The 25,217-nt window shown below is 44.0% G+C and overlaps 1 protein-coding gene across 1 annotated transcript; it reads right to left on the reverse strand.

Annotated features, from left to right (window-relative positions):
* Positions 1-2,833: 2,833 nt before the first annotated feature.
* LOC121002035 (neuromodulin-like) lies at positions 2,834-5,741 on the reverse strand. The gene is made up of 3 exons (XM_040433335.1): positions 5,486-5,741; positions 4,148-4,450; positions 2,834-3,048 (listed from the first exon to the last, which is right to left on the reverse strand). Exons 1-3 carry the CDS (start codon positions 5,700-5,702, stop codon positions 2,870-2,872), a joined length of 699 nt encoding a protein of 232 aa, XP_040289269.1. The 5' UTR covers positions 5,703-5,741; the 3' UTR covers positions 2,834-2,869.
* Positions 5,742-25,217: the final 19,476 nt, after the last annotated feature.

Consider the following 25,217-nt stretch of genomic DNA (forward strand, 5'->3'; position numbering starts at 1 on the left):
TGTAATCCGTGAGGCCTCACACTACACCGTTATCTTACACTGCTGCTGTCCTCCACTAGTGTATGTAATCCGTGAGGCCTCACACTACACCGTTATCTTACACTGCTGCTGTCCTCAACTAGTGTATGTAATCCGTGAGGCCTCACACTACACCGTTATCTTTCACTGCTGCTGTCCTCAACTAGTGTATGTAATCCGTGAGGCCTTACACTAAAACGTTATCTTACACTGCTGCTGTCCTCCACTAGTGTATGTAATCCGTGAGGCCTTACACTAAAACGTTATTTTACACTGCTGCTGTCCTCAACTAGTGTATGTAATCCGTGAGGCCTCACACTACACTGTTATCTTACACTGCTGCTGTCCTACACTAGTGTATGTAATCCGTGAGGCCTCACACTACACCGTTATCTTACACTGCTGCTGTCCTCGACTAGTGTATGTAATCCGTGAGGCCTCACACTACACCGTTATCTTACACTGCTGCTGTCCTCAACTAGTGTATGTAATCCGTGAGGCCTCACACTACACCGTTATCTTTCACTGCTGCTGTCCTCAACTAGTGTATGTAATCCGTGAGGCCTTACACTAAAACGTTATCTTACACTGCTGCTGTCCTCCACTAGTGTATGTAATCCGTGAGGCCTTACACTAAAACGTTATCTTACACTGCTTCTGTCCTCAACTAGTGTATGTAATCCGTGAGGCCTCACACTACACTGTTATCTTACACTGCTGCTGTCCTACACTAGTGTATGTAATCCGTGAGGCCTCACACTACACCGTTATCTTACACTGCTGCTGTCCTCGACTAGTGTATGTAATCCGTGAGGCCTCACACTACACCGTTATCTTACACTGCTGCTGTCCTCAACTAGTGTATGTAATCCGTGAGGCCTTACACTAAAACATTATCTTACACTGCTGCTGTCCTCAACTAGTGTATGTAATCCGTGAGGCCTTACACTAAAACATTATCTTACACTGCTGCTGTCCTCCACTAGTGTATGTAATCCGTGAGGCCTTACACTAAAACGTTATCTTACACTGCTGCTGTCCTCCACTAGTGTATGTAATCCGTGAGGCCTCACACTACACCGTTATCTTACACTGCTGCTGTCCTCAACTAGTGTATGTAATCCGTGAGGCCTCACACTACACCGTTATCTTTCACTGCTGCTGTCCTCAACTAGTGTATGTAATCCGTGAGGCCTTACACTAAAACGTTATCTTACACTGCTGCTGTCCTCCACTAGTGTATGTAATCCGTGAGGCCTTACACTAAAACGTTATTTTACACTGCTGCTGTCCTCAACTAGTGTATGTAATCCGTGAGGCCTCACACTACACTGTTATCTTACACTGCTGCTGTCCTACACTAGTGTATGTAATCCGTGAGGCCTCACACTACACCGTTATCTTACACTGCTGCTGTCCTCGACTAGTGTATGTAATCCGTGAGGCCTCACACTACACCGTTATCTTACACTGCTGCTGTCCTCAACTAGTGTATGTAATCCGTGAGGCCTTACACTAAAACATTATCTTACACTGCTGCTGTCCTCAACTAGTGTATGTAATCCGTGAGGCCTTACACTAAAACATTATCTTACACTGCTGCTGTCCTCCACTAGTGTATGTAATCCGTGAGGCCTTACACTAAAACGTTATCTTACACTGCTGCTGTCATCAACTAGTGTATGTAATCCGTGAGGCCTCACACTACACCGTTATCTTACACTGCTTCTGTCCTCAACTAGTGTATGTAATCCGTGAGGCCTTACACTAAAACGTTATCTTACACTGCTGCTGTCCTCCACTAGTGTATGTAATCCGTGAGGCCTTACACTAAAACGTTATTTTACACTGCTGCTGTCATCAACTAGTGTATGTAATCCGTGAGGCCTCACACTACACCGTTATCTTACACTGCTGCTGTCCTCCACTAGTGTATGTAATCCGTGAGGCCTCACACTACACCGTTATCTTACACTGCTGCTGTCCTCCACTAGTGTATGTAATCCGTGAGGCCTCACACTACACCGTTATCTTACACTGCTGCTGTCCTCAACTAGTGTATGTAATCCGTGAGGCCTCACACTACACCGTTATCTTTCACTGCTGCTGTCCTCAACTAGTGTATGTAATCCGTGAGGCCTTACACTAAAACGTTATCTTACACTGCTGCTGTCCTCCACTAGTGTATGTAATCCGTGAGGCCTCACACTACACCGTTATCTTACACTGCTGCTGTCCTCCACTAGTGTATGTAATCCGTGAGGCCTCACACTACACCGTTATCTTACACTGCTGCTGTCCTCAACTAGTGTATGTAATCCGTGAGGCCTCACACTACACCGTTATCTTACAATGCTGCTGTCCTCCACTAGTGTATGTAATCCGTGAGGCCTCACACTACACCGTTATTTTACACTGCTGCTGTCCTCAACTAGTGTATTTATCTGTGTGGGCCTTACACGACACCGTTATCTTACATTTTGTTTTTTTGGATTAAATTTAGGTAATTTGTATTGCTTTAAGTATACCTAATAAAATTGATTAGCTGCAATGTCCTGATTAAGTTATGTGTAGGCATTATACTGCACTGTTAATATATATATGACATTACACTTTCTGACTGGACTCTGCATAATTCACAAACTGGACTAAATCTTGCTTAATTCAAAGTTATATAGTACATACTTTAACAAAAGAACAGAAACTTTGAATTTGGAATCAAAAAAATATTTTAATCAGACTATGCTCTATCTGATTTTTTTTTTTGTTTTTTAATTAAAAATATATATATATAAAACAAAATAACAATCCCCTCCCAGCCCCAACATATAAAATGAATAAAACAAAGAAGCTAACGGTGCTTCTTTAATTGTTCCAATTGGTCCAGGACCTCGCGCAGATCCCGCTGGTTCTGCCTCTCCAGGAGCCGGTGCCTCTTCTCCAATTCTTGCATTTGGAGGCGGAAAGCCTCGCTTTTTTTTTTTTGGTCTTTTATGACCCCTTTTATTTTTTTAATTAGATTATTTATCCCTATGGTGAAAGATAAAAATAGAGATAATCAGTCACAGTTGTAGGCATTGATGGAATTCAGTTTTGTAGTATTGTTAGTGTTAATAGTTAACTGTTTAAATGTATGAAATATGATTTATTCCAAAAGATTATATATATATATTTTTATTAGGTTATACTTTTATTCGGTTAAATTAGTGATTACGGTTAGTGTGAACAGTGTATTTGTATATATTATATCAATTATTTTTGTAGTATGGCTAGTATTTCCTTTTTTGTTAATTGTAAATATTTTAAGTATACTTTATGTTAAAAAATTAAATAATTTATATTAATTTATTTTGTTTATTAGCGTTTAAATGATTACTAGGGTTAGTGTTAATATAGTCTAGGTATGTAAGATAGCATTTAGTTATATGGTATGGCTAGTGTTTCCATTTTAACTTGTAAATAGATTTTTATATAGTGTTCAATAGAATTATATATTTTGAAGATTTTTGAGACTAGATTAGTGTTAAAATAATTTTATTTAGGCTTATTGTGAATGAAGTCTTTGTACGTATGTTAACATATAGTTTTGTAATATGGCTAGCGTTTCCAGTATTACTTGTAAATAGTTGATAAAACAATAGTTTAAAAATTTATATATTTCATGAATTGTTTAGAGTTTAGTAGAGTTTACCTTATAATTTTTCAGTTTACTGTTAAGTTGTTGTTTGTATATATGTTGCTATTACATTAATATTATTGACTGTTTAGTGTGTGTACCTGGACTCTGGCTACACTTTAATTCCATTTTGTGTGTCCTGACCGCCATCAAGGCTTTTTTTTATTTGTTTAAATGTGTACTGTAATATGTATTGGTTTTCTGTTCCTTTTTCCCTACCCTGTTTTCCTTTGCCATTCATTACCCAGCAGGGTGTTGGCTCAGGGACACAGGGAGACCAGTTAAAACTAGCCGCTCTGTCCCTTATCATTCACCCATCATTCCTTGCTCAAACCCCACCCTTACTTTTTACTTTAAAAATTCTAACCAAGATTACAAAACTACCTTTGATAGTATAATTAAGTTGAATTAGGTTTGTTAGTTATTTTTATAAAGATTTTTGTAGATATTTACCCTCCTGCTGTGGGGTGGTCACAAGCTCCTCCTCCTCCTCTGACTGTGCGGCCACCTCTTGCTCCTCCTCCTCCTCGGTCACCTCGGCCGGAGGTATTGCGGCAGCCGGTGAGGTGTGGGGTTGAGAGGGACCGCCTTCCTCCTCCACCTCCACCTCCACATGTTCGGCGACATCTGGGGGAGCAGTGTCGCTCGTCTCCATCGCGGTGGGGGGGCCTGCCTCCTCTTCCTCCTCCTCAGAGACCTCCACCACGTGGATATCCCGGTGCGCAGGTGTTGAGCGCACTGTTGGAACAGGCTGGCCTGTAATTACACATTGTTAATGATTTAGACAGGAAAATCAACGAATATAACTAAACAATTTAACCATTAATCTGTATCTTATGCGGTTGATTTTTAATTTTTTTTTATTAAAGTCCTTTAATATTAAGTCAAATGTTGATGATTGGAGAGACATCTATGTCTCTTGGGTTAGCCATGTTAACCTTGTTAAAATTATCAGCCTCCCTGGAGTTATGTATTTTTTGACAGGGAATCCCTATGTCGATACCCAGAAGCTTTTTTATTGCAATTAACAGGGAAATTATCTCCTTGGTATGGAAAGGGGGATAGAAAGGTCTATCCTTTGACATATTAACAACTACAAGGACAAAATTCAGGGGCGGACTTGGTCTTCACCAAAATTTAGAACTTTGACAAGAGACAATTAATGGTGGAAACCTGATCAATAAGCATAATAATCAGAGACCATACAATAACATAATTTTATGTGAAATTAGTTACGTTTACTCAAAAAAAAACAGTACACAAGGAAATATATATATATATATTTTTTAAATAATGCCTTTGGTACATCGTTTATTATTAGGGTAGTAGAACGTCTTTTAGCTAGTTTTATAGTAAGGGTAGGGTTTCCAGTATTACTTGTAAATAGTTTCAAAAAATAATACTTAAAATACATTCTATATTTCATCTATAGCTTAGCGTATGGTATAGTTTAATTTATAATTTTTCAGTTTAATGTGAAGTTGTTCTTTGTATATATGTTGCTATTACTTTAATGTTATTTCCTATGTTGATACCAAGATTTTTTTTTTTTTTTGCAATTAAACAGGAATTTCTCTCCTTGGTATGGAAAGGGGGACCACAATAATGCCTTTTGTACATCGCTTATAATTAATTTTAGTGTGAATAACGTCTTTGTATATATGATAGCTGTATTTTGGATTAAACGTAACTTTATGTGATAATAAGACAAGGGTATGAATAATTCTAGACATCACTGTACATTACATTATTTCTCATCCACATTGTGTAATGTTACAGTAAGCATCTTACCGGGGCAGACTCTTTCAGATATTTCTCTGACGAATTCTGGGTCTCGCCTTTTTAGGTCCGACCACCTCTTTACTATTGCACTTTCAGAGTGCTCGCGGGCGAATTTTTCTCTCAGCATTTGTTGTATGCTGCGAACTATTTCTTTTTTTGAGTCATGCCGCCTGGTACGGTCATACCCCTTCTTTACCATTCTCTGCAAGATAAAAGATACAAGCATATAATATACACTCACCTAAAGAATTGTTAGGAACACCTGTTCTATTTCTCATTAATGCAATTATCTAGTCACCAATCACATGGCAGTTGCTTCAATGCATTTAGGGGGGTGGTCCTGGTCAAGACAATCTCCTGAACTCCAAACTGAATGTCAGAATGGGAAAGAAAGGTGATTTAAGCAATTTTGAGCGTGGCATGGTTGTTGGTGCCAGACGGGCCGGTCTGAGTATTTCACAATCTGCTCAGTTACTGGGATTTTCACGCACAACCATTTCTAGGGTTTACAAAGAATGGTGTGAAAAGGGAAAAACATCCAGTATGCGGCCATCCTGTGGGCGAAAATGCCTTGTGGATGCTAGAGGTCAGAGGAGAATGGGCCGACTGATTCAAGCTGATAGAAGAGCAACGTTGTCTGAAATAACCACTCGTTACAGCCGAGGTATGCAGCAAAGCATTTGTGAAGCCACAACACGCACAACCTTGAGGCGGATGGACTACAACAGCAGAAGACCCCACCGGGTACCACTCATCACCACTACTAATAGGAAAAAGAGGCTACAATTTGCATGAGGTCACCAATACTGGACTGTTGAAGACTAGAAAAAATGTTGCCTGATCTGATGATTAGGAGACATTCAAATGGTAGAGTCCGAATTTGGCGTAAACAGAATGAGAACATGTCTCCATCATGCCTTGTTACCACTGTGCAGGCTGGTGGTGGTGTAATGGTGTGGGGGAGGTTTTCTGGGCACACTTTAGGCCCCTTAGTGCCAATTGGGCATCGTTTAAATGCCACGGGCTACCTGAGCATTGTTTATGACCATGTCCATCCCTTCATGACCACCATGTACCCATCCTCTGATGGCTACTTCCAGCAGGATAATGCACCATGTCACAAATCTCTAATCATTTCAAATTGGTTTCTTGAACATGACAATGAGTTCACTGAACTAAAATGGTCCCCAAAGTCACCAGATCTCAACCCAATAGAGTATCTTTGGGATGTGGTGGAACAGGAGCTTCATGCCCAGTATTGGTGCGTTATATAGTGCCTAGAATATAGTACCCGTCTATTAAGTGATGGTACTTTATGGGGTGTACAGCTGGTTCGCCTCCCCGTGGTGCACCCTGGGTAATGCTAAATGAACCAGCAAATACTGGCGATCTGCCGAAAAAGATTTTGACAGACAGACAATATAAACTCGGATCTATAGATTACCCGTGTTTGCGGTTAACCGCCTCCCGACCGGCGGACGCATAATCGCGTCCTGCCGGCGGGAGGTTTTTTCCTCCTGGAAGCGCCGGCGCGTCCTCTCGCTAGAGGCGAGAAGACGCGCCGGGCCGCCTGCGCGGTGCGCAGCTGTAATCGCCGCAGGAGAAATTAATCTGCAGCCTGCTAGCAATGATCGGTCGCTGGCAGGCTGCAGATTGTTAAAAAAAACGCATATCAGACGCTGTTCTGTGAACAGCGTCTGATATGGCTCCTACACCCTCCTCTGGTGGTCCCTTTTGCTTGGGACCACCGGAGGAAAATGAAAGTATCTGCACCAATCACCACACAAGAGCCCCCCCCACCCCCTCTCTCACTGATTAACCCCTGATCACCCATGTCACCCCCCTGATCACCCCGTCACCCCCCCTTGTCACTGATCACCCCCCTTTAGGCTCACTCAGACGAACGTATGTGTTTTGCGGATCTGTGGATATGTGGATCCGCAAAACACGGACACCGGCAATGTGCTTTCCGCATTTTGCGGATCCGCACATTGCCAGAACTATATAGAAAATGCCTTTTCTTGTCCGCAATTGCGGACAAGTATAGGACATGTTCTACATTTTTGCGGATACGGAAATGCGGATCCGCAATTCCGGATCTGAGCAGGACAAAGCCTGTCCCCATGGAATTGAATGTATCCACAATTCCGTTCCGCAAAATTTTGCGGAACATAATTGCGGACGTGTGAATGAGGCCTAAGGGTCCCTTAGCGATCGCAGTTTTACAGCTTTCCCCTCTTTTTTTTTTTTTTTTTGCACATTTTTTAGAGATTTTTTCATCCACATTGATCACCACCAAATGAAAGCTGTATTAGTGAGAAGAAAAGGGGGTAAAATTCATTTGGGTGGTAATTTGTATGACGGAGCAATAAACGGTGAAAGTAGCGTAGTGCGGAATTCTAAAAAGTGGTCTGGTCATAAAGGGGGATTAAGCTAGGGGGGCTGAAGTGGTTAAGTGGTATATAGTGTTTCGAACTATATGTGTGGTGTTTATTGTGTGGATGGATGTACAGTATGCATGTAATTAATTACTTGTCAGCTTTATATACATAAAATCCAAGCCACAAAAAAAAAAAATCACCAGAAAAATCAAGACATAAAAAAAAAAAATTTGCATAATTTCGCATACGCGCCTATAAAAGGTTTTAATATGCATTCACATTAAGAACAAGACTAAAAGTTGATACTTACAGTTATAAGCAGTTTTTCCTCTCGATCGCTAAATGTGCGGCGCACCATCTTCTTACTGTCTGCAACTCTGCCAGCCAACTGCGCGTCGCGTCGCGTCGCATACAAAGACGTCATGTCCGCCGGTCGCGTTATTCTAATTAATATTGATCGCAATGCGCATGCGCAATATTAGCGATTATTTAATACATGGTAAATAAAGATTGAAAAGCAGATAACATGTAGATGGTATATTTTATTGCACTAGGTAAATATGATGTAATCGATTTTGTACGAATACTGCCTTTGCCTGCCAGTAACAATGATCTTGCGCAATTAAATGATGACGAATACGAATATTCGAATTTGCGAATATATCGCGAATATTTTACGAAATATTCGCGAAATATCGCGAATTCGAATATGGGCATATTCGATCATCACTAATGGTGACATCATCTATTGATACAACACATATTGATACTCTTCTGTATTCTTATAAATTCAGAAAAACGTTTTAAGGAACATTAATATCAGTGCTTATAGTAATAAATTTTGTCATGTAAAAAAAAAATATATATATATATATATATATATATATATAGTAAATTGGCAGTGGTTCACTTTAAAGCCAGGTGCTTAATTGTGCTTCTGTGTGCAACCAAGTAGTATTTTTATTCAAGTCCCTTTTTATCTGGTTTAAGCAGCGTCTTAACTCCAGGGGAGAAGGGAGCTCGAAAAAAAGGAAGAAAAGTTAGAATTCTTTCTGCGCTCAAACCTGCTGATAAGATGCTATTTTGTATTGATTTTTCCTGAAGCCAGTAATCTTGAAAGCTTGTAACAGAGGATGAGGTAAATATCATTTTATTTGCTCAAATAGGTTTAGATTAGATTGAGATGAAAAACCAGGGACATACCAAATTAGGACTGAAAGCAACAATTACAGATTATTGTTTCCAGTGGTAACTAGAAAGGCTTATTTTGCTGATGATGCAGTTTGAATCTAATAAATAATGTGCATTCATTTGCATTCATTCTTTATATGTTATCAATTTAAATGATGACTCATTAAAATTAATTATTTGACTTTTCAGTTATTTCCTAACTGAGATTATTCAAATTTCAGTGATCTTGCAGAAACATGACTTTAGGATATACCCTCGGAGAGATTGCATTTAAATGTTATTTTTTATGTTTATATAGTCACTCTAACTTACTATTAGAGCTCATACGCTTGGCATAGCAACATGCCTGGAGCCTCTATATGTGTATCATATATTTCCCTACTATGGATCTACAAACCCTCCATGTGTTGTCATAGAGGCTCTGTACCTTCTCCCTACTTCTACAACAGAATATCTCCATCCATATTAAATCTGATGGAGCATAGGATATTTTTCTCTTCATTTGAAATCAGATACTTTTATACTTTATTGGGCACTGTATTATAGCTTCATACAACTCAGAGGTTATTCAGAGCTGAGGCTTGTGCATTATCCCTTATGTTAAAATTCAGGAATAATGCTGATCTTGTGGGCTTTGGTTGTAGGTAGCGAGAGCAGGTCCTGTGTAAAGGGGGAATATTAATTACCAATATTTATGCAAATATCCATAATTAATATTCATAAATAGGAGGAGTCGTCTACTAATGACTCCGCCTATTTATACATTTATAATAATAACACACTATTCCTTTGCTTCACACTACCCGCTAAACTAGCTGCAAGCGCCTAACTGAGCTAGCTACCGCTAATAACCACACGTTACACAGTAGGTATAATACAAATAATACAAGATATTTATTATCAACCTACAGTACACAATACACACAATACAGTACCATAAATACAGCACTAAATAAACTATTCAATCCCAAGTTCCACCCACAAACTAACTAATACAATACACTTACATACATTCATTAGCAGCCCACCCAACCTGACTCTAAACTATCCCTATGAACGAAGGGGTATGTAGCCATGAGTACAGGTTCAGGGAATACAGGGTAAATACAGCCCAGCAATGCAAGGGTTAAAACGGGCTGTAAACCACACAATCACTGCAATGTAGGGATAATCACAGTGCAGGGGATGATGGACATAAAGGGGTAAACCCAGGGTTACCTGGGTCAGGGGTATTGGGGCTATTGCAGGGGACCAGGATATCAAGGGTTAATACAGCCCAGCAAAGGTATGCTGGGGCTGCACACAGGGAATGCAGGAGTTAAGGATATGTACAGAGGCAGACAGGGCTGAGGTTAATGCTGCAGGAGGTCAGCAGCAGGGGTAAAAGGGGTAATGTAGGACAGAGCCTGCAGGTATAGGGATTGATGTGTTGGTGGCAGGGGAAGGGTTACTATTGTTGGGGATATAGGGGGTATGTGAGGGGTAGGTAGGGGCTAGACAGTACTTAGCCCTTCCAGGGTTACTAGGCCTTCTCCAGGGGATGAAGCTGCTCTCTCCCATGTGTCTCTGTTTGTTCCAAGAGACCTTCCCTTTGTCTTGGACTGATATATAAGTCACTCTCACTACCCCCCTTTGCCCCCTCCTCCATCCCAGGAGCAGGGATATGACATCATCGTATGTGTGTGACGGAATGCATGCACTCAGACTGCAGCAGATAACTGACTGGCCCCCTGAAGCTCAGAATCTGTACAAAGACACCATGGCACCACACACACACCCATTTCATAAAACACCAGGTGGGGGAGAGCATAGTAACAAGGCTGAAGCTGGGGAAACTCAACAAAAGGCCTAAGATCTATTTTTCCCTTAACCTTTGAAGTCACAATGACCTGGAGACATAAAATTGGCCGCATTTATGTATATATATGTATATAGATACTTTGGATGCATCTACACTGCTCAAAAAAATAAAGGGAACACTTAAACAACACAATGTAACTCCAAGTCAATCACACTTCTGTGAAATCAAACTGTCCACTTAGGAAGCAACACTGAGTGACAATTAATTTCACATGCTGTTGTGCAAATGGGATAGACAACAGGTGGAAATTATAGGCAATTAGCAAGACACCCCCAATAAAGGAGTGGTTCTGCAGGTGGTGACCACAGGCCACTTCTCAGTTCCTATGCTTCCTGGCTGATGTTTTGGTCACTTTTGAATGCTGGCGGTGCTTTCACTCTAGTGGTAGCATGAGACGGAGTCTACAACCCACACAAGTGGCTCAGGTAGTGCAGCTTATCCAGGATGGCACATAAATGCAAGCTGTGGCAAGATGGTTTGCTGTGTCTGTCAGCGTAGTGTCCAGAGCATGGAGGCGCTACCAGGAGACAGGCCAGTACATCAGGAGACATGGAGGAGGTCGTAGGAGGGCAACAACCCAGCAGCAAAACCGATACTTGCGCCTTTGTGCAAGAAGGAACAGGAGGAGCACTGCCAGAGCCCTGCAAAATGACCTCCAGCAGGCCACAAATGTGCATGTGTCTGCTCAAACGGTCAGAAATAGACTCCATGTGGGTGATATGAGGGCCCGACGTCCACAGGTGGGGGTTGTGCTTACAGCCCAACACCGTGCAGGACGTTTGGCATTTGCCAGAGAACACCAAGATTGGCAAATTCGCCACTGGCGCCATGTGCTCTTCACAGATGAAAGCAGGTTCACACTGAGCACATGTGACAGACGTGACAGAGTCTGGAGACGCCGTGGAGAACGTTCTACTGCCTGCAACATCCTCCAGCATGACCGGTTTGGCATTGGGTCAGTAATGGTGTGGGGTGGCATTTCTTTGGAGGGCCGCACAGCCGTCCATGTGCTCGCCAGAGGTAGCCTGACTGCCATTAGGTACCGAGATGAGATCCTCAGACCCCTTGTGAGACCATATGCTGGTGCGGTTGGCCCTGGATTCCTCCTAATGCAAGACAATGCTAGACCTCATGTGGCTGGAGTGTGTCAGCAGTTCCTGCAAGACGAAGGCATTGATGCTATGGACTGGCCCTCCCGTTCCCCAGACCTGAATCCAATTGAGCACATCTGGGACATCATGTCTCGCTCTATCCACCAACGTCACGTTGCACCACAGACTGTCCAGGAGTTGGCAGATGCTTTAGTCCAGTTCTGGGAGGAGATCCCTCAGGAGCCTGCCCGCCACCTCATCAGGAGCATGCACAGGCGTTGTAGGGAGGTCATACAGGCACGTGGAGGCCACACACACTACTGAGCCTCATTTTGACTTGTTTTAAGGACATTACATCAAAGTTGGATCAGCCTGTAGTGTGTTTTTCCACTTTAATTTTGAGTGTGACTCCAAATCCAGACCTCCATGGGTTGAAAAATTTGATTTCCATTTTGTAATTGTTGTGTGATTTTATTGTCAGCACATTCAACTATGTAAAGAACAAAGTATTTCAGAAGAATATTTAATTAACTCAGATGTGTTATTTTTGTGTTCCCTTTATTTTTTTGAGCAGTGTATATACACATATATACTCATTATAAACCTGGGGCATACATGGGCAGTTATAGGCCCATATATATATATATATATATATATATATATATTATTTTTTTTATATATATACTGTATATATATATATATGGATATACACTCACCTAAATAATTATTAGGAACACCATACTAATACGGTGTTGGACCCTCTTTTGCCTTCAGAACTGCCTTAATTCTACGTGGCATTGATTCAACAAGGTTCTGATAGCATTCTTTAGAAATGTTGGCCCATATTGATAGGATAGCATCTTGCAGTTGATGGAGAGTTGAGGGATGCACATCCAGGGCACGAAGCTCTCGTTCCACCACATCCCAAAGATGCTCTATTGGGTTGAGATCTGGTGACTGTGGGGGCCATTTTAGTACAGTGAACTCATTGTCATGTTCAATAAACCAATTTGAAATGATTCGAGCTTTGTGACATGGTGCATTATCCTGCTGGAAGTAGCCATCAGAGGAAGGGATACATGTTCTCATTCTGTTTACGCCAAATTCGGACTCTACCATTTGAATGTCTCAACAGAAATCGAGACTCATCAGACCAGGCAACATTTTTCCAGTCTTCAACAGTCCAATTTTGGTGAGCTCGTGCAAATTGTAGCCTCTTTTTCCTATTCGTAGTGGAGATGAGTGGTACCCGGTGGGGTCTTCTGCTATTCTAGCCCATCCGCCTCAAGGTTGTGTGTGTTGTGGCTTCACAAATGCTTTGCTGCATACCTCGGTTGTAACGAGTGGTTATTTCAGTCAATGTTGCTCTTCTATCAGCTTGAATCAGTCGGCCCATTCTCCTCTGACCTCTAGCATCCACAAGGCATTTTTGCCCACAGGACTGCCGCATACTGGATGTTTTTCCCTTTTCACACCATTATTTGTAAACCCTAGAAATGGTTGTGCGTGAATGTCTCAGTAACTGAGCAGATTGTGAAATACTCAGACTGGCCCGTCTGGCACCAACAACCATGCCACGCTCAAAATTGCTTAAATCACCTTTCTTTCCCATTCTGACATTCAGTTTGGAGTTCAGGAGATTGTCTTGACCAGGACCACCCCCCTAAATGCATTGAAGAAACTGCCATGTGATTGGTTGACTAGATAATTGCATTAATGAGAAATAGAACAGGTGTTCCTAATAATTCTTTAGGTCAGTGTGTATATATATATATATATATATATATATATATACACACACACATACATACATATTTATATATACCTGGGGGAGAGCCATGGCAGATACACATATACAGATGTATGCACTGCATACACACATCTCCATATATACATCTACATAAGAGGGAATATATACATGGCCATACAGGGAATATATATCCCTATTGGCCATATAAGGGGGCCCATATATATATACACTGCGTGCAGAATTATTAGGCAAATGAGTATTTTGATCACATCATCCTCTTTATGCATGTTGTCTTACTCCAAGCTGTATAGGCTCGAAAGCCTACTACCAATTAAGCATATTAGGTGATGTGCATCTCTGTAATGAGAAGGGGTGTGGTCTAATGACATCAACACCCTATATTAGGTGTGCATAATTATTAGGCAACTTCCTTTCCTTTGGCAAAATGGGTCAAAAGAAGGACTTGACAGGCTCAGAAAAGTCAAAAATTGTGAGATATCTGGCAGAGGGATGCAGCACTCTTAAAATTGCAAAGCTTCTGAAGCGTGATCATCGAACAATCAAGCGTTTCATTCAAAATAGTCAACAGGGTCGCAAGAAGCGTGTGGAAAAACCAAGGCGCAAAATAACTGCCCATGAACTGAGAAAAGTCAAGCGTGCAGCTGCCAAGATGCCACTTGCCACCAGTTTGGCCATATTTCAGAGCTGCAACATCACTGGAGTGCCCAAAAGCACAAGGTGTGCAATACTCAGAGACATGGCCAAGGTAAGAAAGGCTGAAAGACGACCACCACTGAACAAGACACACAAGCTGAAACGTCAAGACTGGGCCAAGAAATATCTCAAGACTGATTTTTCTAAGGTTTTATGGACTGATGAAATGAGAGTGAGTCTTGATGGGCCAGATGGATGGGCCCGTGGCTGGATTGGTAAAGGGCAGAGAGCTCCAGTCCGACTCAGACGCCAGCAAGGTGGAGTACTGGTTTGGGCTGGTATCATCAAAGATGAGCTTGTGGGGCCTTTTCGGGTTGAGGATGGAGTCAAGCTCAACTCTCAGTCCTACTGCCAGTTTCTGGAAGACACCTTCTTCAAGCAGTGGTACAGGAAGAAGTCTGCATCCTTCAAGAAAAACATGATTTTCATGCAGGACAATGCTCCATCACACGCGTCCAAGTACTCCACAGCGTGGCTGGCAAGAAAGGGTATAAAAGAAGAAAATCTAATGACATGGCCTCCTTGTTCACCTGATCTGAACCCCATTGAGAACCTGTGGTCCATCATCAAATGTGAGATTTACAAGGAGGGAAAACAGTACACCTCTCTGAACAGTGTCTGGGAGGCTGTGGTTGCTGCTGCACGCAATGTTGATGGTGAACAGATCAAAACACTGACAGAATCCATGGATGGCAGGCTTTTGAGTGTCCTTGCAAAGAAAGGTGGCTATATTGGTCACTGATTTGTTTTTGTTTTGTTTTTGAATGTCAGAAATGTATATTTGTGAATGTTGAGATGTTATATTGGTTTCACTGGTAAAAATAAATAATTGAAATGGGTATATATTAGTTTTTTGTTAAGTTGCCTAATAATTATGCACAGTAATAGTCACCTGTACACACAGATATCCCCCTAAAATAGCTAAAACTAAAAACAAACTAAAAACTACTTCCAAAAATATTCAGCTTTGATATTAATGAGTTTTTTGGGTTAATTGAGAACATGGTTGTTGTTCAATAATAAAATTAATCCTCAAAAATACAACTTGCCCAATAATTCTGCACTCCCTGTATATATATATATATATATATACATACCTACACATATCAATGAAGGGGCAGATACATACATACGCCCACCTGACTTCCCTCTACATCCTGTTTACTGTATATGCAAGGAATAGCAGAGCTGAGACAATGTAGAGAGACTGAGTGTATTGTTTTCCACATCTTGTAGCAAAATCAGAATGTGTTATCTGTATAGATTTCCAGAAGATGGAAGTAAGGCTGGGGCTACATGACAATGTGCAGGGGTGGATTGGCCATATACCTTACAGGGAACTTTCCCAGTGGGCCGATGCCCAAGGGTCTGGCCAGTGGAAGTTTTTGGGGATTAATTTTGTACTGCTGGCAGTATTTTGTGATGGATTGTGGTATTTGGCTCTGTTGGGGTGGTATAATGTGCCACAATATGGTATTGCTGGCCTCGCCTTCTTGTGTTGGCCCCAGCCTTCCATCAATTTGGACCGAACTATATAATGGGGCCACTTTTAGTATTTTTTTCCAGAGCCACTTTAAGTTCCCAGTCCGCCCCTGACGATGTGTCACACAACATGAAAATGTCAAGATATTACATGTAATAATAGTCAATGGTGTCACAGTGTGACACGCGAATACTGCAATGCAGCAAACAGAAAAACCAGCACTTGGATTTTTGGTCACTGGGTGCAAGTCACATGAGCCTTTGCTATCGCAGATCACAATGCAAGGCACATGCGACTGTGACTTACATGCAGCTTTTCTGTGATTTGGTTGTGTTTTTACAGCCAAATCTCATCTCTAAAATAATCACGCAACAGCAAGTTGCAGACAAGTCTCACAAAATTATTTTCGCAACACGTCCCCATGAAGCCCCAGCCTAAATAGGTTTACTCATTAAATAACACTAAGTTTACATTATGTTCAGAAGATCTGTTCTCTAGATCAAAGGAAGATCGTATTGTGGAACAAGGGCAAAGAAAAACATTCCCGAATATTAATGTCTCCCCTTTTACTTGTGCAGTAAGTAGGGACGAGCGAACCTGAACTGTATAGTTCGGGTTCGTACCGAATTTTGGGGTGTCCGTGACACGGACCCGAACCCGAACATTTTCGTAAAAGTCCGGGTTCGGGTTCGGTGTTCGGCGCTTTCTTGGCGCTTTTTGAAAGGCTGCAAAGCAGCCAATCAACAAGCGTCATACTACTTGCCCCAAGAGGCCATCACAGCCATGCCTACTATTGGCATGGCTGTGATTGGCCAGTGCAGCATGTGACCCAGCCTCTATATAAGCTTGGGTCACGTAGCGCTGCACGTCACTCTGCTGATTCAAGCCTAGGGAGAGGTTGCAGCTGCGACGTTAGGGCGAGATTAGGCAGATTAACTCCTCCAAAAGACTTCATTCTGTGATCGATCTGCAGCTGTGGATCATTGAAGTGCTATTATTGACTTGCTCACTTTTTTGAGGCTGCCCAGAGCGTTTTAGATCACTTTTTTTCTGGGGTGATCGGCGGCCATTTTGTGACTTGTGGTGCGCCAGCACGAGCTATCACCAAGTGTATTTAACCATCGATAGTGTGGTTATTTTGTGCTATATCCTACATCAGCCGCAGGCTGAGCCTGTGTCACCGAAGTGCATTTAACCATCAACAGTCTGGTTATTTTTTGGCCATATACTACATCAGCTGCAGGCTGAGCCTGTTTCACCCAAGTGCATTTAACCATCAACAGTCTGATTATTTTTTGGCCATATACTACATCAGCTGCAGGCTGAGCCTGTGTCACCCAAGTGCATTTAACCATCAACAGTGTGGTTATTTTTTGGCCATATATTACATCAGGGGCAAGTTGAGCCTGTCACCCAGCGCCTAAAAAATAGACCTGACATTTCTATTCAACCAAATCTGCACAGTTTTAGCTGGTCAAGTTATTTGTAGTGACCGTCAAAGCAGACTTTTTGTTCTGAGTTGAAAAAGCATTCCCAAATTTGCCATTCTGAAAATAACTAGTTTGTGGTATTTGAGGCCTACTTGAAATCTATCCCAAAAATAAAATCTTACATTGAAGTTATTGATAGTGTCATTCAGAAAAACCTAAGACACACGCTAGCGTGCTGATAGAAGTGTCATTCTGTGATTAAACCTATAACTGTCACACAGCACAAAAAATAACAGGTCTCACGTCTCTATTCAACCAAATCTGCACAGTTTTAGCTGGTCAAGTTATTTGTAGTGACCGTCAAAGCAGACTTTTTGTTCTGGGTTGAAAAAGCATTCCCAAATTTGCCATTCTGAAAATAACTAGTTTGTGGTATTTCAGGCCTACTTGAAATCTATCCCAAAAAGAAAATCTTACATTGAAGTTATTGATAGTGTCATTCAGAAAAACCTAAGACACACGCTAGCGTGCTGATAGAAGTGTCATTCTGTGATTAAACCTATAACTGTCACACAGCGCAAAAAAAAACAGGTCTCACATCTCTATTCAACCAAATCTGCACAGTTTTAGCTGGTCAAGTTATTTGTAGTGACCGTCAAAGCAGACTTTGTTCTGGGTTGAAAAAGCATTCCCAAATTTGCCATTCTGAAAATAACTAGTTTGTGGTATTTCAGGCCTACTTGAAATCTATCCCAAAAAGAAAATCTTACATTGAAGTTATTGATAGTGTCATTCAGAAAAACCTAAGACACACGCTAGCGTGCTGATAGAAGTGTCATTCTGTGATTAAACCTATAACTGTCACACAGCGCAAAAAAAAACAGGTCTCACATCTCTATTCAACCAAATCTGCACAGTTTTAGCTGGTCAAGTTATTTGTAGTGACCGTCAAAGCAGACTTTTTGTTCTGGGTTGAAAAAGCATTCCCAAATTTGCCATTCTGAAAATAACTAGTTTGTGGTATTTCAGGCCTACTTGAAATCTATCCCAAAAAGAAAATCTTACATTGAAGTTATTGATAGTGTCATTCAGAAAAACCTAAGACACACGCTAGCGTGCTGATAGAAGTGTCATTCTGTGATTAAACCTATTAATGTCACACAGCGCAAAAAAAAACACGTCTCACATCTCTATTCAACCAAATCTGCACAGTTTTAGCTGGTCAAGTTATTTGTAGTGACCGTCAAAGCAGACTTTTTGTTCTGAGTTGAAAAAGCATTCCCAAATTTGCCATTCTGAAAATAACTAGTTTGTGGTATTTCAGGCCTACTTGAAATCTATCCACAAAAAGAAAATCTTACATTGAAGTTATTGATAGTGTCATTCAGAAAAACCTAAGACACACGCTAGCGTGCTGATAGAAGTGTCATTCTGTGATTAAACCTATAACTGTCACACAGCGCAAAAAAAAACAGGTCTCACATCTCTATTCAACCAAATCTGCACAGTGTTAGCTGGTCAAGTTATTTGTAGTGACCGTCAAAGCAGACGTTTTGTTATGGGTTGAAAAAGCATTCCCAAATTTGCCATTCTCAAAATAACTAGTTTGTGGTATTTGAGGCCTACTTGAAATCTATCCCAAAAAGAAAATCTTACATTGATTTTATTGATAGTGTCATTCAGAAAAACCTAAGACACACGCTAGCGTGCTGATAGAAGTGTGATTCTGTGATTAAACCTATACCTGTCACACAGCGCAAAAAAAAACAGGTCTCACATCTCTATTCAACCAAATCTGCAGTGTTTTAGCTGGTCAAGTTATTTGTAGTGACCGTCAAAGCAGACTTTTTGTTCTGGGTTGAAAAAGCATTCCCAAATTTGCCATTCTCAAAATTGTGGTGAACGGGAACAATGAGGAAAACATCTAATAAGGGACGCGGACGTGGACATGGTCGTGGTGGTGTTAGTGGACCCTCTGGTGCTGGGAGAGGACGTGGCCGTTCTGCCACAGCCACACGTCCTAGTGAACCAACTACCTCAGGTCCCAGTAGCCAGCAGAATTTACAGCGATATTTGGTGGGGCCCAATGCCGTTCTAAGGATGGTAAGGCCTGAGCAGGTACAGGTATTAGTCAATTGGGTGGCCGACAGTGGATCCAGCACGTTCACATTATCTCCCACCCAGTCTTCTGCAGAAAGCGCACAGATGGCGCATGAAAACCAAGCCCATCGGTCTGTCACATCACCCCCATGAGCCTCAAGTTATGCAGCAGTCTCTTATGCTGTTTGAAGACTCTGCTGCCAGGGTTTCCCAAGGGCATCCACCTAGCCCTTCCCCAGGGGTGGAAGAGATAGAATGCACTAACGCACAACCACTTATTTTTCCTGATGATGAGGACATGGGAATACCACCTCAGCACGTCTCTGATGATGACGAAACACAGGTGCCAACTGCTGCGTCGTGCCACTGACTTTCACAGTTCGGAGGAAGAGGCAGTGGTGAGACCGAGCCAACAGCGTAGCAAAAGAGGGAGCAGTGGGCAAAATCAGAACACCCGCCGCCAAGAGACTCCGCCTGCTATTGACCGCCGCCATCTGGGACCGAGCACCCCAAAGGCAGCTTCAAGGAGTTCCCTGGCATGGCACTTCTTCAAACAATGTGCTGACGACAAGACCCGAGTGGTTTGCACGCTGTGCCTTCAGAGCCTGAAGCGAGGCATTAACGTTCTGAACCTTAGCACAACCTGCATGACCAGGCACCTGCATGCAAAGCATGAACTGCAGTGGAGTAAACACCTTAAAAACAAGAAAGTCACTCAGGCTCCCCCTGCTACCTCTTCTGCTGCTGCCGCCGCATCGGCCTCTTCTGCTGCTGCTGCTGCCGCCGCCTCGGCCTCTTCCTCCGCCTCTGGAGGAACGTTGGCACCTGCCGCCCAGCAAACATGGGATGTACCACCAACACCACCACTTGCGTCACCAAGCATCTCAACCATGTCACACGGCAGCGTTCAGCTCTCCATCTCACAAACATTTGAGAGAAAGCGTAAATTCTCACCTAGCCACCCTCGATCCCTGGCCCTGAATGCCAGCATTTCTAAACTACTGGCCTATGAAATGCTGTCATTTAGGCTGGTGGACACACACAGCTTCAAACAGCTCATGTCACTTGCTGTCCCACAGTATGTTGTTCCCAGCCACCACTACTTCTCCAAGAGAGCCGTGCCTTCCCTGCACAAACAAGTGTCCGATAAAATCAAGTGTGCACTGCGCAACGCCATCTGTGGCAAGGTCCACCTAACCACAGATACGTGGACCAGTAAGCACGACCAGGGACGCTATATCTCCCCAACTGCACACTGGGTAAATGTAGTGGCGGCTGGGCCCCAGGCGGAGAGCTATTTGGCGCACGTACTTCCGCCGCCAAGGATCGCAGGGCAACATTCTTTGCCTCCTGTCTCCTCCTCCTCCTACTCAGCTTCCTCCTCCTCTTCTTCCACCTGCTCATCCAGTCAGCCACACACCTTCACCACCAACTTCAGCACAGCACGGGGTAAACGTCAGCAGGCCATTCTGAAACTCATATGTTTGGGGGACAGGCCCCACACCGCACAGGAGTTGTGGCGGGGTATAGAACAACAGACCGACGAGTGGTTGCTGCCGATGAGCCTCAAGCCGGGCCTGGTGGTGTGCGATAATGGGCGAAATCTCGTTGCAGCTCTGGGACTAGCCGGTTTGACGCACATCCCTTGCCTGGCGCATGTGCTGTATTTGGTGGTGCAGAAGTTCATTCGCAACTACCCCGACATGTCAGAGCTGCTGCATAAAGTGCGGGCCGTCTGTTCGCGCTTCCGGCGTTCACACCCTGCCGCTGCTCGCCTGTCTGTGCTACAGCGTAACTTCGGCCTTCCCGCTCACCGCCTCATATGCGACGTGCACACCAGGTGGAACTCCACCTTGCATATGCTGGACAGACTGTGCGAGCAGCAGCAGGCCATAGTGGAGTTTCAGCTGCAGCACGCACGGGTCAGTCGCACTGCGGATCCGACCCACTTCACCACCAATGACTGGGCCTCCATGCGATACCTGTGTGCCCTGTTGCGCTGTTTCGAGTACTCCACCAACATGGCCAGTGGCGATGACGCCGTTATCAGCGTTACAATACCACTTCTATGTCTCCTTGAGAAAACACTTAGGGCGATGATGGAAGAGGAGATGGCCCAGGAGGAAGAGGAGGAAGAGGGGTCATTTTTAGCACTTTCAGGCCAGTCGCTTCGAAGTGACTCAGAGGGAGGTTTTTTGCAACACCAGAGGCCAGGTACAAATGTGGCCAGACAGGGCCCACTACTGGAGGACGAGGAGGACGAGGATGAGGAGGAGGTGGAGGAGGATGAGGATGAAGCATGTTCACAGCGGGGTGGCACCCAAAGCAGCTCGGGCCCATCACTGGTGCGTGGCTGGGGGGAAACACAGGACGATGACGATACGCCTCCCACAGAGGACAGCTTGTCCTTACCTCTGGGCAGCCTGGCACACATGAGCGACTACATGCTGCAGTGCCTGCGCAGCGACAGCAGAGTTGCCCACATTTTAACGTGTGCGGACTACTGGGTTGCCACCCTGCTGGATCCCCGGTACAAAGACAATGTGCCCACCTTACTTCCTACACTGGAGTGTGATAGGAAGATGCGCGAGTACAAGCGCACGTTGGTAGACGCGCTACTGAGAGCATTCCCAAATGTCACAGGGGAACCAGTGGAAGCCCAAGGCGAAGGCAAAGGAGGAGCAAGAGGTCGCCAACGCAGCTGTGTCACGCCCAGCTCCTCTGAGGGCAGGGTTAGCATGGCAGAGATGTGGAAAAGTTTTGTCAACACGCCACAGCTAAGTGCACCACCACCTGATACGGAACGTGTTAGCAGGAGGCAACATTTCACTAACATGGTGGAACAGTACCTGTGCACACCCCTCCACGTACTGACTGATGGTTCGGCCCATTCAACTTCTGGGTCTCCAAATTGTCCACGTGGCCAGAGCTAGCCTTTTATGCCTTGGAGGTGCTGGCCTGCCCGGCGGCCAGCGTTTTGTCTGAACGTGTATTCAGCACTGCAGGGGGCGTCATTACAGACAAACGCAGCCGCCTGTCTACAGCCAATGTGGACAAGCTGACGTTCATAAAAATGAACCAGGCATGGATCCCACAGGACCTGTCCATCCCTTGTGCAGATTAGATATTAACTACCTCCCCTTAACAATATATTATTCTACTCCAGGGCACTTCCTCATTCAATACTATTTTTAATTTCATTTTACCATTATATTGCGGGGCAACCCAAAGTTGAATGAACCTCTCCTCTGTCTGGGTGCCGGGGCCTAAATGTGTGACAGTGGCCTGTTCCAGTGGTGGGTGACGTGAAGCCTGATTCTCTGCCATGACATGAATACAGATTCTGCGCTGACATAAGGCCAGATTCTCTGTTACGGGACCGCTCTCCTCTGCCTGGGTGCCTGGGCCTAAATGTGTGACAGTGGCCTGTTCCAGTGGTGGCTGACGTGAAGCCTGATTCTCTGCTATGACATGAATACAGATTCTGCGCTGACATAAGGCCAGATTCTCTGTTACGGGACCTCTCTCCTCTGCCTGGGTGCCTGGGCCTAAATGTGTGACAGTGGCCTGTTCCAGTGGTGGGTGACGTGAAGCCTGATTCTCTGCTATGACATGAAGACTGATTCTGCGCTGACATAAGGCCAGATTCTCTGTTACGGGACCGCTCTCCTCTGTCTGGGTGCCGGGGCCTAAATGTGTGACAGTGGCCTGTTCCAGTGGTGGGTGACGTGAAGCCTGATTCTCTGCTATGACATGAAGACAGATTCTGCGCTGACATAAGGCCAGATTCTCTGTTACGGGACCTCTCTCCTCTGCCTGGGCCTAAATGTGTGACAGTGGCCTGTTCCAGTGGTGGGTGACGTGATGCCTGATTCTCTGCTATGACATGAAGACAGATTCTGCGCTGACATAAGGCCAGATTCTCTGTTACGGGACCTCTCTCCTCTGCCTGGGTGCCTGGGCCTAAATGTGTGACAGTGGCCTGTTCCAGTGGTGGGTGACGTGATGCCTGATTCTCTGCTATGACATGAAGACAGATTCTGCGCTGACATAAGGCCAGATTCTCTGTTACGGGACCGCTCTCCTCTGTCTTGGTGCTGGGGCCTAAATGTGTGACAGTGGCCTGTTCCAGTGGTGGGTGACGTGAAGCCTGATTCTCTGCTATGACATGAATACAGATTCTGCGCTGACATAAGGCCAGATTCTCTGTTACGGGACCGCTCTCCTCTGTCTGGGTGCCGGGGCCTAAATGTGTGACAGTGGCCTGTTCCAGTGGTGGGTGACGTGAAGCCTGATTCTCTGCTATGACATGAAGACAGATTCTGCGCTGACATAAGGCCAGATTCTCTGTTACGGGACCTCTCTCCTCTGCCTGGGCCTAAATGTGTGACAGTGGCCTGTTCCAGTGGTGGGTGACGTGATGCCTGATTCTCTGCTTTGACATGAAGACAGATTCTGCGCTGACATAAGGCCAGATTCTCTGTTACGGGACCTCTCTCCTCTGCCTGGGTGCCTGGGCCTAAATGTGTGACAGTGGCCTGTTCCAGTGGTGGGTGACGTGAAGCCTGATTCTCTGCTATGACATGAAGACAGATTCTGCACTGACATAAGGCCAGATTCTCTGTTACGGGACCGCTCTCCTCTGTCTGGGTGCCGGGGCCTAAATGTGTGACAGTGGCCTGTTCCAGTGGTGGGTGACGTGAAGCCTGATTCTCTGCTATGACATGAAGACAGATTCTGCGCTGACATAAGGCCAGATTCTCTGTTACGGGACCGCTCTCCTCTGTCTGGGTGATGGGGCCTAAATGTGTGACAGTGGCCTGTTCCAGTGGTGGGTGACGTGAAGCCTGATTCTCTGCTATGACATAAAGACTGATTCTGCGCTGACATGAAGCCAGATTCTCTGCTATGGCATGAAGAGACTGATTCTCTGCTGACATGAAGCCAGATTCTTTGCTATGGCATGAAGAGACTGATTCTCTGCTGACGTGAAGCCAGATTCTCTGCTATGGGACCTCTGTCCAATTGATATTGGTTCATTTTTATTTTTTTAATTTTAATTTTAATTCATTTCCCTATCCACATTTGTTTGCAGGGGATTTACCTACATGTTGCTGCCTTTTGCAGCCCTCTAGCTCTTTCCTGGGCTGTTTTACAGCCTTTTTAGTGCCCAAAAGTTCGGGTCCCCATTGACTTCAATGGGGTTCGGGTACGGGACGAAGTTCGGATCGGGTTCGGATCCCGAACCCGAACATTTCCGGGAAGTTCGGCCGAACTTCTCGAACCCGAACATCCAGGTGTTCGCTCAACTCTAGCAGTAAGCAGATGGTTATTTTATCCCAATGGTGAGCAGGAGAAAGGATCATCTGAGTGTAATGTTCTGCATCCTTTAAACCCATCTTTTTTATCTTGGTGTACAAAAGATATGATTTAGGCCCCATGCACACGACCATATCCGTTTTTTGGTGGGCAAATTGCGGATCTGCAAAATACGGACGCATTCCGTGTGCACAGGGGTGATCTGTGTTCTTTCCACATCCGTATGTCCCATCCGTAAACGGATAGAACATGTCCTATACTTGTCTCCAAAATGCGGCCCGCAGAACCATTGAAGTCAACAGGTCCGTAAAACGTGTGGATGCAACACGGACCACATTCATATTTCATCAACCAATATTTTGCGGACCACAAAATGGATACAGTTGTGTGCATGAGGCCTTAGAGATAAAGTCATTCTATG

This window comes from Bufo bufo, chromosome 5 (assembly GCF_905171765.1).
Source record: "Bufo bufo chromosome 5, aBufBuf1.1, whole genome shotgun sequence".
NCBI classification, from domain to species: Eukaryota; Metazoa; Chordata; class Amphibia; order Anura; family Bufonidae; genus Bufo; species Bufo bufo.